Below are 17,605 nucleotides of genomic sequence, written 5' to 3'. Positions count from 1 at the left end.
AAAAAAAAAAAGTAATACTGTTCCAAGTCAAAAAAACAGAAAAGGTAAATAGAGTCATTCTGTTCATAAAAGGCCTTTTATTCAAGATGGGTAAAAATGGTGTAAGCAGTGAGATCACTGTGCTCCAAGGAGCTGTGCCTGTTGTGTTCTGCATGTTCTGGTGACTTCTGGTTGAACAGGGCCTTCATCTTGCTCCTGTCTTTGTATCCCGTGTCTCAGGGTGTGTTCAAATACTGCAGAGTGGATGCATTTGTTGAAAACTACCACTTTCTGGACACAATGATGATCTTCATGCTGTATAGTTGGTCTGCTGTCCCTCTCATATATCTTGGAAGCTTCCTGTTTTCTAGTGGTGCGGCCGCCTACATCAAGTTGACCCTCTTTAGCTACTTCTCCACTGTCTTCAGCACCCTCATCCATAGCATAATGCAGCACTATGGTAAGATCGTCACAGTTTTCTCTGTCTCTGGAATATATTGTTTAATAAGTTATTGAGGATAAAAGAGCTTGAGGATATACGTATTAATTGAGGGTACTTTCAGGAATCTGAAAACCTATGCTTTTTGGAAATCAGCACTTACTGAGTTGGGTATGTGAGAGAGAGGAAAGGCTGGTCAAGAGGGCAAATGGAGGGAAGGGGGAGGAAGAAAAGAAGGTCAGAGAGAGCACAAAACACTTTTCCCCTCTAAAAAGATCCCTTTGTGATCAAAAACGGTGGGGGGAGGGAAACGTACTGACTTTGGTGATGGCACACGGGTGATTTGCTGAAGGAAGCCATGGGGATTACAACTGAGATGGAAAAAGGCACAAAGTGATGTTAAAAATAAATTATTACTAAAAAAAAATCCCTTGTGTCCCCCCTCTTGAGACTTGGATCTTCAGTTATCAACATCTTACCAGCATTTTGGCAAATCCTAGGTGCATTCCTCCCTAACTTAATGAAGCATGTAATCTTGAACTCTAATGAGTTGGTTTTTTGTTTGTTTTTGTTTTTCAAAAGAAAACAACAAAATATGCACAAATACAGCTGTTAAGCCAGCTTCCTTCGCCTCAGGCCTGGGTCCCACAGGATCCCAGGGTTAGGCTCTCCACACCTCTCTTCTCTGATTATGAAATTTAAAGGGAAACTGACTCTGTTGGTGATTTTCACAAACAGGATGTTTTGGGATTTTGTTTGTTTTATCTTAAATCCAGATACTACAGATTTTGAGATTCCAGTTTCTAATACTAGAAACTTCTAGAGTGAGGTTTCAGAAGCCTCTAGACTTATTAATTTGGTGGGGTGGGGAGGGATTATAATTTGTCTGAAAGAGACACAAAGGTTAGAAAGCTGATTCCACTCCCTTGGCTGAAAGAAATCTGATTACAGTCCTCTACTCATTGCTGACTTTGTAAATGGCTCCCGCCTTGTCTCTGGGAGTTGTTCTGACGCCTGGTTACTGCTTTCTGGGATCCCGTTACTCTCTCTGGAGCATATACTGCCATCCTTTTCACCCTACATCAAACACTTCACACAGCACTCTTCAAGAATATTCTTTTAGTGAGCTCTCTTAGACTAGAAGACACTATTAGACTCTTTTAAAAACATTCGTTGCATCAGATGTTTTAATTATTTAATGGCATCCATAAGATGTATGTGCTTTTATAATCTTTCCATTTTTCATAACATACTCACCAAGTCTATAAGGTAAGAAATGGTAAATGTTTAGCTTTGTTTTTTTGTTTTGTTTTGTTTTGTTTTGTTTAAAGATTTATTTATTTGTACATACAGAACTGGGGTATAGGCCAGAGGATCAGGGGCGGTGAGAGGATTCACCAGAGACAGAGTGGGGAGCAGAACAGGCTGACTAACAAAGTACACTGCTGAGGGGAGCAGCGGGCGGGTCAGGAGAGGTCTGCCGCACCATCTGGGTCACCTCCGGGGCAGGCGGGAATCGAACTCATGCGAAAGTGGCTTTAGATTCTCAGTGCTGTGCTTTAACCCGTTGCGCCACCAGCTTAGCTTTGTTTTTAATTAATTTATTTGTAACTGAGGTAACACTGGGGCATCTCCGCCAGGTATTACCACCAATGTGCATCTGTGTAGCGTTTTTTTTTTAAAGAATGTGTTGTTTTATTTTTTCTTGAAATATAACAAAGAAAAATGCAGAAATGTGTACAAAGTGTATGCTTTAAATTTTCACAAAGTAAACATACTGGTGTCACAAAGTAAACATACTGTTGAAATGTTCCTCTCTCCAGTCAGGGCTTCCCATTGATTTAGATCAACCAGCAGCCAGAGAGCAAAGAAACTTGTTAGTTTAAATCTTTACATCTGAGGCGAGACATCTGCTACTATCCAAAAATTACAAAGATGTAAAAAAATAAACTAATCAATACAGATAACCCTTCCAGGGCAGAAAGTATAATTGAGAAGAGTGGATTGATTATTGGAAGGGGCTAAATGCAAGACATTTGGTACAGAGGCTCCTGCGCTTGGCAATGAGAAATTCAGTGGATACTTCCATGTCCAGAAGGAGGACTGAATATGTGAACCACCATCCCACTGAAAACAGCAATATATATTGGATGAAAAACTTGTTCAAGTTTTTTAAATACCTTCTGATTGGACCAGAAATTTTAGAACTGAGAGGCTGAAAACAAAGTAAAATTCAGAATCCCATGATTTTTCCATTTTGTAGGCTGTATGGGAAACAGAAGAATACTTTCTTTTGTTTCTTCTGTTGATAGTAGACCTCACACATCAGGAGGGAGGAAGAAAGTTCCCAGGGAAACACTTATTAACAAGTCTTCTCTAGGATTCTGTAATTGACGAGTTCATGCTGCCAGCTGTCAAGGTGAACAGACTCAGTTACTTAATAACTAGTATTTTTCCAAGATCACCTGCTGCATGGTGACTCTCTAAGCATGACTTTATCTTCTTTGGGGTGTTTGTTTTTAAAAGGTGGTTCATTACTTATAATTGAAGCTAATCCATTATCTTTTTAATCACAGATCGTGACTTTACTGAAATAACCAAAACAATGGTAAATAATGTACTAATGGTGCTTCCTAGTTACAACTTTGCAATGAGTATCATCAAATTCTTTGATAACTATGAGTTGAAAAAAATGTGTTCCATGCAATTGCGAAGTTTGAACTGTGATAAAGCGGGTGAGTATCTATAGCTACTAGTCACCACCTACCATATAAAAGCAGATTTATGTACATCATTTTGAATCAAACTACAAGTTAGTTATTATTATCCCAATTTTATGAATGAAGAAACTTTGTTCCTTCCTTAAACTGAGACTCAAAGATTTTAAGTGCCACACAGATAAAAGAAAGGCAGACTCAGAGACCAAAATCAGGGAAAGCTAAGCCATTTTATTAAATTCTCCATATTTTGGGCTGACTTCATATCTCAAACATTCTAAAAGCTGAGAAATAACAAACATATTTATTCTCTGTGTGTAATCCACAATCCATTCTAGAACAAATTGATGCATATTGTAGTCACAGAAAGAGAAATATAATAGCCTTACCAAATCAGTGCACAGTGAAATATACTTATTATGGTCAAATGGATTATATTGTATTACAATCTCTAAATAACAAAAATTAAGTCACATATTGATTTGCATCATCTTTGGACCATAAATGCCTCTCTCTGCTTTTTAAAAACATGACAATAATTATCATTTACAGATTACAGTCACCAGTATTAATTAATTTTATGTACTCATCAGTTTTAATGGTATCATTTTTGACGGAGGTAAAGTTGTTACGCAGCACCACGTATGATTTAAAGGATAGAGTCACACATCTCCAGATGCTTTTGTTACTACAACACACCCGGCATCAAGGTCCCCAGAACCCTCTCCCCACAGTTCATTAAGCCCCTCTCCGTACTTTGCCCTCCCCTGCCCCCCTACCGCCAGGTTCACAGGCTTTGTTATTTTACTCTTTTAGTTTGTTTTTGTTGATCTATATTCCACATGTAAGTGAAATCTCTGGTATTTGTTTTTCTCCCTCTGACTAACTTTAACACTCCATTCCCAACCATATTGTCACTATGGCAAGAGTTCATCTTTTTTGGTACCAGAGTACTGTTTGGTCATGTATAAATACAATATGTTATTAATCCACTCAACTGTCTTTGGACATTTAGGTTGTTACCACAACTCGGCTATTATAAATAATGCTGCAACCAACACAGAAGGGTATCTAGCCCTTCAAATGAATGTTTGTGAATTCTTTGGCTAGTGGGATTGCTGAGTCATGTAATAGATCTATTTTTAATATATTGAGAAACCTCCATATGGTTTGAATAAGGGCAGGACCAGTCTACATTCCCACCAACAGTGTATAAAGGTACTTTTTTTGGCCAGCACTTGCTTTTAGATATGGGTCATTCTCAGAGGATAAGGTAGTTTCTCATTGTGGTTTTGATTTGCATTTCCCAGATGACAAGTGACAATGAGCATTTTTTTCATGTACTTTTTGGCCATCTGTATCTCTTCTTTGGAGAAGTGTCTATTTAGCTCTTCTGCCCATTTGGTGATTGGGTTATCTTTCTTTTTGTTCAGTGGTATGGGTTCTTAGTAAATATTGGATATCAGTCCCTTGTCCAATGTGGGATGTGCATATACTTCCTCCTGTTGACAGGGTATCTTTTCATTTTAATGACAGTTTCTTTTGCTTTCAGAAGCTTCTTAATGTGATGTTCACTTTGTTTCTCTGTTTCCCTTGCTGTTGTGGTCAAGTCCACAAACAGATCACTGAAGCCAGTGTCATGGTATGTTGTGCCTATGTTTTCAACTATGTATTTTAGGATTTCAGGTTTTATATTCCAAGTCTTTAATCTATTTTGAATAAAATTTTCTGAGTGGTGTGAGACAGTGGCCTAGTTTTATTCTTTTGCAACTTACTGTCTGGTTTTCCCAGTACTTGTTGAGAAAGACAGTTGCTTTCTCCATTTATGCACTTGGCTCCTTTATCATAAATTAACGGTCCCTGTAAGTTGGATTTACTTCTGAGCTCTCAGTTCTATGCCATTGATCTGTGTGTGTACTATACTGTTTTGATTACTATAGTTTTGTAGTAAAATTTGATGCCTCCTTTCTTGTTTTTGTCTTGTTTGATGCCTCCTTTCTTGTTTTTTCTCCTTTATTCTTTAAATGTAGTATATTAAGTTAATTGATTTTCTGATGTTGACCTGTATAGCTTAAGAGGAATCCAATGGTCAATATTATTTTGATTCCTTTGAAAAATAGAATATTCTTTTGAAAACTTATCTTCAGAAAACCATTATTCTCAGTGTTGCATAATTTTACTGTGAACTGTCCAGGCATGGATATTCCCCCCCCCCCCCTTAATTCTGCTTACTGTTTGATGACCATTTCAACCTGAAGGCTTTTGTCCTCATTTAGTGCTAGGAAATGTAATTTCATTTGTTATCACTTTTCCTCAATCTCTTATGTTTTCTCCTGCTTGAACTCCCACTGCTTGACTGCTATACCTCCTATACTGACACAGTATTGAAGAAGATAGACAAGGTCCCTGATTTCATGGAGCTTACATTCTAAGAATTGTGACAGGTGACTTAAAGGTAAGTAAATAAGCACCACAGTTACAGGTAGAAATAAATAAGGTCATGAGACAGAATAACTTGAAATAGCTTCAGATAGAATGCTTAGGAAGGATGTCTCCACAGAGTGTTACTAGTTCTGATGACTGAATGAATGAAATTGAACTGGCCAGTGAAGATCTGGAATAATAATACTTCAGATTGAAGGAAAAGCTGAGCAAAGCCTCCAATCAAGGAACAGTCTTTTACCGTTAGTGGAATGGTGGCTAGTATAAGAGAGATAAACCTACATAGCATTTTGTAAAATACTTAAATATAGTTTCACAAATCACAACTGGAAATTTTGCATTTAGAACCTCTACTGCACTTTATTAGGGTGGCAATTTTTCCTTCTCTGGTTTATTCATCACCACCACTAAGTTATCTTTCCCTCTTCCAGAAACTCAAATGAAAAATTGCTTCCCATTCTTTCCCCCATCTCATTCTCCATGTTATTATGGATTTTATTATACTCTTGTATATCTCTAATGTCATTCTAAAATTAATTTAGGAAAGAGAAAATGTGTGTGCCTGATTATTTAAAAGTAGGAGCTGTGAAAATCTTCAAGTCACAGAAATTATTTGGTCCTTAATAGAATGAACTTGTAAAACCGAAAGTATCATCTTTTTTCCTGAGAGATCTTTTTTTAATATATAATAGAGCTCACTGTGATGCTGAAAAAAATGGACATTGTTGTTATTCATCCTTTAAAACCATTTATTTCATACTGTCATCACTATTCTTCCTATTTTATATCTTCCTTGAGTGACTGGCACCTTTTCTTTTTATTACGAACACAGCAAGAATTTTGTCAAAGAGAAGTATATTATTATCTCAAGCTAAGATATTTCTGAGAGATCTTTATCAGCCTCTTCAATTACTGGTCTATTCTTCCTGTGAATAAAAATGGTATTTTGTATTCTTGTTTAAAATTCATTTATTCTGATTTCCAGTCATTGACATTATTCTTTTTCTTGTTTATCAGGGATTCATATAAATACATGCACCATTTTTAGGTTTTAATCTTCCTTTTAATTGCAAATTTCCGTTTTGTTAACTGTAGCACTTTTAACATTTCTTTTTCAAATTTTAACGCTAAAAATGTTATTTCTTTTTAGAAATTAAATTTAAATTTTTGAGTCTTTATTTCCAAAAATGTATATATCCTGCCAAATTAGTTTATATGTAATTTAATAGTTTAACTTTCAAACTAATTTGAAAGTTTTACATATTTTGTTAAAGAATTTGCTCTTGCTTTTGCTTTCCTAGTCTTATTGCATATGGCCACAACATTCTGGCATTTAAAGATTATACAGGGAAAAATACTATACTGAAGCTATTAAGATTTAATGGCAAAAAGCACAACATTAAAAACTTGATCTCTAGTCTGCCCCTTGAGTTTAAATCCCAACTCTACAAATTGTTCACTCTGTGGCTTAGTTAGTTTACCCTTTTTCACTTATTTTCTTTACATTTTTAGGGGGGGATTTTTAAATACTTTTTATTACTATACAATAATATGGCTTTTGCCATTGATGTATCAATATGGTAAACTTCTGTTAACATTTAAAAATAATTAACCATCCTCACATCCCTGGAATAAACCTAATTTTCTGTCTCTGTACCACTTGTTAATAGTCACCTTTTTCACCATTGAGAATGTTAGCTCTGCGTTTGTCATAAATGACCTTATTATTGTCGGGGTATGTTCTTTCTATCCCCATTTTCAAGGGGTGTCATCATAAATGGATATTGAATCTTATGAATTTCTTTCTCTGCAGCAGTTGATTTGATCATATATGTTTCTTTTTCATTGTTGATGAAGTAAATTACATTGACTGTGGATATTGAGCCATCTCTCACCCTTGGAATAAATCCAAGTGGTCCAGACATACGATACTTTTAATAGATTGTTAAATTCAGTTTGCTAAGATTTTGTTGAAGATATTTTGTCTGTGTTCATCAGGGTTATGGGACCATAGTCTCTTTTTGCGTGTTGTCCTTGTCTGGTTTGGGTTACCATTGGCCTCTAAAATCTTTGAAAGCGTTCCCTCTTTCTCAAATTTTTGGAAAACTTTAAGACAGGTATTAATTCAACTTTGAAGGGCTGGTAAAAATCATAAGTGAAGCTATCTCATCCTTTTGTAGGTTTTTGTAGGTTTTTTTTGGGGGGGGCACCTATAATGGGGAGAGACGTCTTGATTATTGTTTCAATTTCCTTAATGTAATTGGTCTATTTAAGTTTTTTGTTTCTTCCTGATCCAGTCTCCAAAAGTTGTATATTTCTAAGCATTTGTCTGTTTCTTTTCATTGTTGAAGTACCGCTGTTTTTCGTCCTTCCTCGTGTTTTGAGTGTTTACCCTTGATGTAGTTACTGCCGCATTCCCACAGCGAGGCAGCCGTAATCTACCACCATAGCCCACTGCGCTGTCCCTCCCACCCACCCCCATTCCTAACAGTTCATGGTAATTTCCTATGGGCCTGTTCTGAACTGTCTGTTGTGATTTCTCCTCCATTTCTGATTCTCTTTATTTTGCTCCTTTTATGAACATAGAGTTTTGTATTTTGTTTAATGTTTCAAAGAAACAGCTTTTGGTTTCCTTCGTCTTTTGGACTGTTTTTTTTTTTTTCCATTTCACTTGTCTCTGCTCTAATCTCTACTATTTCATTCTTCTACTGACTTTTGCCATTGTTTATTCATCTTTTTCTAGCTTGTTAAGGTAGAGATAAGATTATTTATTTGAGTTCTTATTTCTTGATGTGGGCCTCTGTTGCTGTATATACGTGCCTTCTTAATTCTGGTTTTGCTATACTTTCCTAACCACCGTCAATAGTCTGTCTTTGTCTTTAATCCCTGGAAGTTATACAACCGTGTGTCTTGGTGAAGGTCTCATGACTTCTAAATAACCAAGTGTTCTTTTAGCTTCATGAGCTTGTATATTTGGTTCCTTCCTCATTACAGGTGCAGCTTTTATTATTTCTTTGAGTAAGTTCTGTGTTTTTTCTCTCTTCCCCTTTTGGAATACCCATTATCCTGTTATCTTATGTTGACTTTCCTTAAAGTGTTGTATAATTCTCAAAATGCCTGTTCATTTTTTTTTCCTCTCTGTGTTTCTTCTTCTACTTGGATGCTTTTTGCATTACCTCTTGATCATCCATTTGGTCTCTTCTGCTTCCATCACTTTCTCCAGAATATTTTATATGCTCTATTGATTTTTTTTACTTCTTGTTTCACCATTAGTTTCCTAGGATATTTGTTTTTCCTGAGTTTTCTTATACATCTTTTATCAGTTTTTCTGTGTTTTCTTCCATTCTTGAATTTCTTTATCATGGCAGTTTTGAACTCTGATCGGAAGAAACTCTTCATATCTTTGTGAACTGGAATATGGAGATTTATTCTCTCCTGAGTAGTGATGTAGTCCCTTGAGGATTCAAAGTGCCCTGTGTTTGTAATTTTCCATCTGTCCACTTTGCTGCTTTAAATATTGGTAGCTTTTTTTTTTTTAAGTGTTCTTAGCAGTAAATTAAAAGGTTTGCAGCACTTCTACTTTCTAGCAAGTGGCTCCTTGGTTTTTTTATTTTTGTCTTTAGCTTTTTGCAGCTTTCTATGATTTTAGATATTTGACCTTCTATCTGGTCATTTATACAGGAAACCTGATCTCTGGTGCTACTGAGTTAGATAAGGGAAGGGCCCAGTCACTGATGAAAGTTGGAGATGGGGTTCTGGCACTTATTTGTACCATCACTAGTAGTCCTCCCTTCTGGGGTTCTAACCCTGAGATTCTAAAGTCTGTGTGTGTTTAGCATGCTTCACAAGGTCAGTCTGAAAGTCCCTTCTCCAGCACTACTAACCAGACAGAGGAGTGTAGTCCAAAGTTTGCAGGAAACTACACCCCAGACCACAGCTTCCAGGCACCTCTTTCCATCGGCCTTTTATTGGAGTTGAATTTCTTTAGTGTCCATTCTGGTATAGTCCATACTACTCTCTGATCTCCAAGAGGTATTCCAGTTTCACCCCAAGTCACAACACCCTCTGTATTTAGTACCCTTCTGGATCCATCTCAGATTATCATCCCAGGAATAAATCAGAGCACTTCTTGTGATATCATCTTGGTCCTGTCTTTATGCCACATCTTTATTATCCATTTATTTTTCCTTGAACACTAAAGTTGTTTCCATAACTTCACTGTTATAAATAGTGCTGCAATAAGAGTTCATATAGCCCTTTGAACTAGTGTTGTGTTTTTGTATGTTTTGGATAGATACCTAGGGCTGGGTCTATTTTTAATATTAATATTTTAAGAAACTTACATATTGTTTTCTATAAAGGCAGAACTAGTCTACATTCTCACTAACAGTGTAGAATATATCCTTTTTCTCTATATCCTCACCAATACTTGTTTCTGGACTTTTTCTATGGGCCATTCATACAAATGTGAGCAAACATTTCCCTGTGGTTTTGATTTTCACGTCTGTGATAATGAACATCTTCTGTTGACATCTATATCTCTTCTTTGGAAAAGTATCTATTCAGCTTTTCTGCCCATTTTTTGATTGAGTTCTTTGTTTACTTGTTGAGTGATATGATTTCTTTCTAGATCTTGGATATCAGTCCCTAATCAGATATATTATGTATAGACATTTCCTGCCAGTCCACATACTGTCTTTTTTTTTTTAATGATTATTTCATTCACTATATATGCCCCTTTTTTTAACTATTCATGATGTCTTAAAGAGGTGATCTAAAGGCATTGCAATACCCCTTAGGCCAATATCCCTTAATATAAATGTAGAAATCCTCAACAAAACACTAGCAAGCCCAATCCAGCAGCACACAAAAGCAAAAAAAAAAAAAGTAGAATTTCTCACATGAACAGAATGAGAGTTTGACATATGACCATGTTAGTAGAAGGGAGGAAAGAATAAAAATCTCTACTGATTAGAATACTTTATTATTGCAAGCTAAAAACACTCAGCAAGTGAAAAGTAGAAGGAAAATTCTACATTTGTGAAAATCCCCGGTGACATCTTTCTCAGTGATAAAGGGCTGAAAGCTCACCTCCTAATCTCAGAAATAGGACAGCCATGCCCATTTCCACCTTGTATTTTATATTTTAAATTAATTTATTCTCAGAGAAATTAAGCAAGTAGAAAGAAAAGGTATACAATTTGGAAAGAAATAAGAAAAACTGCCTCTATTTTCAGATGGCATGATCTGATATATAGAAAATCCTAAGGAATCTACACCAAAAACTAAATTAAGCAACTTCAAAAAAGTTACAAGATATAAGACCAACATATAAAACTTGTTGGATTTCTGTACTACTGGTGAACAAATGGAAAATAAATAAAATAATTTCATTTATAATGACTACAAAAGGAATAAAATAGAATGAATCTAACCAAAAAGGTGCAGGACAGATATACTAGTAATTACAAAACCTTACTGAAAGAAACTAAATAATGGCTAACCAAATGGAAAGGCATGAAATATTCATGGATTAAGTGACAATATAGTTAAAATGATAATACTCCAAAAAAGGATCTTCACATTAAGTGTAACCCTTATCAGAATTCATCACAGCTTTCTTTAACCTAAGGAAAAGCAGTTGAATAACTGCATCTCCAGAAAGAGATGCAAATGGCCTCCAAGTGCATGAAAAGATGCTCAAAGCAAGATCACAAGGTATCACTTCACCTTGTGAATGGCTGTTATTAAAAATGGAAATATCAAAGGTTTGCTGGAAATGTAGGGAAATTGATACCCTCGTTTACTGGTGCTTCCTCAGGATGTTAAACATAGAATCATCACATGATCCAACAGTCCCACTCATGAGTATATGTCCAAAAGAATTGGCAACAGTATTTAAGTAGAAACTTGTACACAAATGTTCATAGCAGCATTATTCATAATAGCTTTTTATCTGAGGGAAAGTGAAAGCAATCTACCTGTCCATCCACTGATAGGAGCCTAACAAAGCATGGTATATGTGTAGAATGAGATATTCAGCAATAAAGAGATGTCAGTTACTGATACACAGCATGGAGGAGCCATGAAAACATTATCCCAAGTGAAAGAAGTCAGACACGAAAGGCCTCTCACTATAGGATACCACTGATATTCAATGTCCAAAACGAGCAAATCCAGAGACAGAAGTAGAGGAGAGAAAGAGAAATTATGACTAGTTAAGAGATACGGGGTTCTCTTACTGTAAATGTTATGAATCTTGGTAGTGGTTATGGTTGTACAACACTGTGAATGTACTCAGTGCCACTGAATTGTGAATTTTTAAAGGCAAACTTTGTTATTTGCATTTTATTATAATAAAACAAGCGAGTAATTGCACAACTCAATCAGAAATTATAATTCTAGAAATGAGAGTGGGCTTGTTATCTTCACATCTCAGAAATACCTCTAACTCATAGATCCAGAATTTAGCAGCTTGTCTTAACTAATTATCTTTATGTAGGGTTGGAATTATCAGCTATTTAAATTATTCACTGTTTAACCTTTAAACTATTCTTTGTAGTCTTCCTCACTCATATTACCATTAATACTTTTACTATTTAAAACTTTTCCCGGCCCTCTCTAGTGGCACAACGGGTAAGGACACAGCACTGCGAGCTAACCACAGTCCCCTCAGTGTGAGATCGATCCTGTCTCGCCCGCTGCTCCCCTCAGCAGCGTACTTAGTCTGCTTGTTCTGCTCCCCACTCTGTCTATGGGGAATCCACTCACCACCCCTACACCTCTGGCTTGTACCCCAGTTCTGTATACATAAATAAATACATCTCTAAAAAAAAAGTTTCTTAAACTTTTCTCACTCTAGAGAACTTAAAGATATTCTTTATGGTCTGTAATAATAGTTAGGTAAGTCATTAATATATTTATTTTGCTTATTTAATAAATAAGCATTCTCTTCACAAAGATTTAGCCTTTGAAATTAAATGTATAGTAAGGTTATCTTCTGTCAAAACTGGTAAAAACTAGAAAAAATACCGACAGGAGAACTTTTATAGTATCCTTAAACATCAGGGAACATAAAATGAGATAGATGCATATAAGATACTAAGAGCCTTGTTTTTCATATTCTGTACTTTTCTGAATCTAATATAATTTATTTTAAAATCCAAAGTCTTAATATTTGGTGTCATCTTAGACTCTGTATCAGCTTTTAAAGTAAGGCAATCTCTTTTATCTTCCCCAGTTATTAACAACAATATCTACAGTTTTGAAGAAAATGGCATTGCAAAATTTTTGGTTACATTGGCTGTCATGGGCTTCTTTTATCTCCTCTTGCTTTTGTTTCTGGAGACTAAATTCTGGAGCCTGAAAAATTTTTTCTTTCAAAATATTATATCTAAGGCCTACAACGTACTTATTAAAGGCAAGAAGGTGAGTGATACGGACATTCGATACAATTCAAAGGCAGCTCCGTGTTAGCTCAGAATGTATGAATTACATATTATTACCTCTGTTGCTTGATGAGGAAAGCAGCATTCAACTAACTACCAAAAATATAACTGGGACCGATTTAAATCACAAGCTTTTCGTCTTCACTTGTGATACCTTTGAGATTATGCCTTCAGGTCAGCTTGCAAAAAAGGGCTTGATTTTAAAGCAGCTATCTGTGACCTTTGTCTTAAAAATATAGGCTGTAATGTCCAGCAGAATAGAAACAATGTATGAGGATGATGATGTAAAGAGGGAAATGAAGAAAGTCCTGGCACTGCCTCCTTCATCCAGTGTGCCACTGCTGCTTAAAGAGGTGACAAAGGTAAAGCCATCCGGTGACCATACCGCTCCGAGTTTTTGCCCACCGTCCCTGTTGAGAATTTGTATACTAGCAGTTGGCATATTAGGTGCTCACTGCGTGCCATAGGTGGGTTCTTGGAACGTGCCTCCAAGCAAAAGGGCAGGGAACTCAAGCAGGTCCCTGAGCTGTGTCCTGGCCCTTTCCTTCACTGTTCACTGGAATTGGGTGTTTATAGTTTCACATCAACACAGCAAAACAATGTTGAGCCAAAAGACCTGCTATGTTGTTCAAGGAGCTGCTATATAACTGAAGGATTGAAATTCTGTGGATGGAGCACTCTCTGGTAAAACAGAACACTGAAAGGGGGAGAGCCTCTGTGAAAGGCGGAGTATCCAGGCGGCAGTCTGAGGTTGCAGTTGTGGCAGACCCATGTCAGTGATGAGGTCTACTGCGGGGTTTTTTTTCCTCTCAGGTTTATTATAAGTGTCCAGTTATAAAGGCTGTAAGAAGTATCTCCCTTCAAGTCAAAAAGGCTGAGTGCTTTGGATTACTTGGATTAAATGGTGCTGGGAAAACCACTCTATTCAAAATGTTGACTGGAGAAGAGACCATAACCTCTGGAGCTGTGTTAATCAACGGCACTAGTATCACTGAAAATATCAGAAAGGTATTTCTGGCCGGGGCCACTAAGTTGTACTCTCCAGAGGGAGGTAACCACTTGCTGTTTCTTGTCTTTTGGAAAATACCCATTCTAACAGGTGTGCAGTGATAGCTCACTGTGGTTTTTACCGGCACTTCTCCGGTGATTGCTGGTGCTGAACCTTCTCTCGATACCTGTTGAGAATCTCTGTGTCTTCTTTGGGAAAATAGCTGAGCAGATCCTCCATCCGTTTTTTTCATTTTTTACTCAGATTGTTTGTTTGCCTTCAGTTGTACGAGTTCTTTATGTTTTGGGATCTGTGCCTTTTGTCTTACAGCTATCTATGGGAGGACTGGTCTGCTAGAAGTTACTGGCCCATTACTGGAAGTGAAATCCTATGCATTTTTTTTTAAAGATTTATTTATTTATGCATACAGAACTGGGGTATAGGCCAGAGGTGTGTGGGGGGGGGGGTGAGAGGATTCGCCACAGGCAGAGTAGGGAGCAGAACAGGCAGAGGCACTGAAACACACTCCTGAGGGGAGCAGCAGGTGGGCCAGGAGAGGTCTGCTGCACCACGTGGGCCACCTCCCTGGCCAGGAATCAAACTTGTGCTGTAGTGGCTGTGATAGCTTCATAGTACTGTGCTTTAACCCGTTGCACCACCAGGGAAGGCCCCTGAATAGATGATTTAACAAAAATCTATGTTGGCCACATAATAGTACATAATAGACGCGTGTTTAAAATCCCAATAGTGATATTAGTACTTTGTTTTACTACAATGGGTTCCAGCTATAAAATTTGTTTATATTAGAAAAGAGCTCATCCTTAGTGGAAGTTCTATGGTTATCAAACTTTCTTAGAGGCATGGACTAGAAAACTGCAGGTTTTCTGTATAGCGATGTGACTGCACTCAGTGGAATGGCTACCTTGCGGTATTGTTTGTGACTGCCCTTTTGGTTCAGATTAGGTCAGAAATTGGCTATTGTCCTCAACCTGATCCCACGCTGAGCCATATGACAGGTCGAGAACTGCTGACCATGTATGCCAGGCTTCGGGGGGTCCCTGAGCCCGACATTTACAAGTACGTGGAAGTCTTTTTGTATTCAATGCACCTGGAAACCTATGCCGACCAACTTTCCTCCACATACAGGTGAGATGTTATGCCACTGCGCTTATTAAGCTCCAGTTTGTTTCTTCTGTTTAAAAAATGAATGGCCAGAAGTGTAACTTAACCCCTCGCACACGGAGGCGGTGACTGTGACTGTGAAAAGATCCCTGTCCTGTCAGGCCTTAGATGTTCACAGTGAGGCTGTTGCTGCTGTGTGAAGTCAACCTGGTGTAGTTATGACCTGTAGCTTTTTCATTAAAAAATGAAAAAGAACACTTTCATCCCTGTCTCCCTGTGTTCCTGTCTCCTGCAAAACAAATGTGCTTCACCAGTGAGGATACCTGAATAACCACCCAAAGGCCATTTCAGTTACAACTGGTTGATAGCGCCACCTGGACGTGGGCCTGCTGCACTGTCGGTCATGTCAGAGCAGCGTCCCAGATAGGGGAGGGTTCGGGTCGTGAATAATGTGTGTGCCCTTTTCTTCTGTCTCCTCCGCTTTGTCTCTCCTTCTCCGACGACAAAGTTGGGGAACCAAACGGAGAATGAATGCTGTCATTGCTCTAATGGGGAGGTCCTCGGTGGTCTTCATGGACGAGCCGTCCACTGGCATGGACCCCGTCGCCAGGCGCCTGCTCTGGGACATAGTGACCTGGCTGTGTAAACAAGGCAAAGCCGTGGTCATCAGTTCCCACAGGTATGGCTGGGGTGAGAGTGGGGACAGCTTAGGGAGAAGCACTTGGAGCCAGGAACACGGATGAGTGAACCTCTCTAACTGTAACAGCTCCAGGGGGGACTGAGGGTAGACGCTGATTCTTGGCTTTAGCCCAAATGACTCCTGGAATCCAGAATTAGCAGACGACAGAAAGCTTGGGAGCTGTCCCTATTATAGATTTAAAAACCAACTGCCTTGAATTTTAAGACCTTTCTTCCCAAACACGGGCTTAGCGGCGGTCCTCTGCAATGCCACGCTTCCCTGCTGCAAACACGGCCTTGTGATTCTAGCTCTTTTTGGAATGTGGTATTTTCCCTCTTCATCCATCTTTCTCTTGTTCCCCTAGCATGGAAGAAGGTGAGGCCCTCTGCACCAGGGTGGCCATCATGGTAAAGGGGAAGTTCCAGTGCCTAGGAACCCCTCAGCACCTCAGGAACAAACTTGGTAACATATACTCTCTGACAGCAAAAATGAAGGCTGATAATAAAGATAAACTAAAGGAGTTCAAAACATTCATTGCCAAAACCTTCCCAGGTAATATAGGTAGGGCTGACTTGCCCCAGTTGTGTTAAGTCATGTATGTGGATGGGTTGTGTTTCCTCAGTAATGTTTTCCTGTGAGTTATTGATGTATACTGAACTTGTATACTGGATGCTTTTTCAAATAGTTGTCCTGACTATACTTTAAAAAAAAAAACTTTAAATAGCAGAGGTTCTCACCAGTCTCTTGTAGGGATCAACTAGCATATAAACTTGTTCATGTGTACTCTTCATAAATTATTAAGGGTAAGTCACTACTTCTTATCTTTGATTAAAAGAACAAGCTGCAATCATACAAAAAGATGCTTGGTATCATTAATCATCTGGGAAATGCAAATTAAAACTTCCATTGGTGTGTGTGATTGAGCTGAAATTATTTGGGAATTTTACTAAACTAAGTTGTAGACCCTCCCTGACACTAACCTGCCAAGTCTTTCTCTTAGGTAACATCATCAACCAAGACCATGGAGGAAGTGTTGGCTACTACATTCCGAGCAAGGACATTTGCTGGGGAAAGGTGATTGTACAAACCATCCCCTCCTAATGTTGCGTTAACAAAGGACTGAAAGCAAGCGCTGGGCTTCAGGGGTGTGGAATGGGAGCCTGACATTGGCAGAGGGGAAGAAACTTTCATGACTTTTCAAAGGCAACAATAGTTCGCTTGAAATGTCTGACCCTAAATTTTATTATTAGTCCATATCCCTCAGCAGAACGGGAATGGAGAACTGCCTTTCTTCCTTTTTTCCCTAATCATCTTTTCCTTCTGCTGTCTAACTTCCTGCTTCTGTATCATTTGGTCACTGAGCACAAACCTGGGAGGAGTTAGGACACGGGGGTGAGAAGAGGTTTGTGTGGGGATATTTGGCAGTGGTTACACCGCCGGTTTGTTTTGTTTTGTTTTTCCTCTTCAAGGTATTTAGTATTTTGGAAAAAGCTAAAGTGCTATTCAACCTAGAAAACTACTCCGTCAGTCAGATAACACTAGAGCAAATCTTCCTGACCTTTGCCGATATTGATAAACATAGATAGATATTGATCAAAAATAAATCTGAGCTTCTGTTCCAACCAGTGACCGTGATGGCTTTCTTAGAATGATGCCAGGACCTACACACCTAGAGTGCGTGCTCCCCGCCCCTGCTTCCCCCTCTACACAAATTGAACCTTTGAAGAAGTCACTTTAACCTTGGAGATTAAGATAAATAACATTTCGTCTGAACTGAACTGTAAAGGGTCG

At 38.1% G+C, this 17,605-nt stretch overlaps 1 protein-coding gene across 1 annotated transcript in view; it reads left to right on the top strand.

Annotated features, from left to right (window-relative positions):
* Positions 1-17,400, top strand: part of LOC101636940 (ATP-binding cassette sub-family A member 3-like) — a 58,340-nt gene extending 40,940 nt beyond the window's left edge. Inside the window, exons 21-31 of the mRNA XM_004691722.1 lie at positions 220-439; positions 2,995-3,153; positions 12,684-12,689; positions 12,818-13,005; positions 13,265-13,387; positions 13,839-14,033; positions 14,972-15,159; positions 15,644-15,814; positions 16,179-16,366; positions 16,815-16,888; positions 17,284-17,400. Coding sequence (XP_004691779.1) covers positions 220-439; positions 2,995-3,153; positions 12,684-12,689; positions 12,818-13,005; positions 13,265-13,387; positions 13,839-14,033; positions 14,972-15,159; positions 15,644-15,814; positions 16,179-16,366; positions 16,815-16,888; positions 17,284-17,400 — 1,629 coding nt within the window. The remainder of the gene's footprint in view (positions 1-219; positions 440-2,994; positions 3,154-12,683; positions 12,690-12,817; positions 13,006-13,264; positions 13,388-13,838; positions 14,034-14,971; positions 15,160-15,643; positions 15,815-16,178; positions 16,367-16,814; positions 16,889-17,283) is intronic.
* The last annotated feature ends 205 nt before the right edge of the window (positions 17,401-17,605 follow it).

Source organism: Condylura cristata, unplaced genomic scaffold (assembly GCF_000260355.1).
Source record: "Condylura cristata isolate star-nosed mole 26May11 unplaced genomic scaffold, ConCri1.0 scaffold00032, whole genome shotgun sequence".
Taxonomy (NCBI): domain Eukaryota; kingdom Metazoa; phylum Chordata; class Mammalia; order Eulipotyphla; family Talpidae; genus Condylura; species Condylura cristata.
This window is presented reverse-complemented; position numbering and strand designations above follow the sequence as displayed.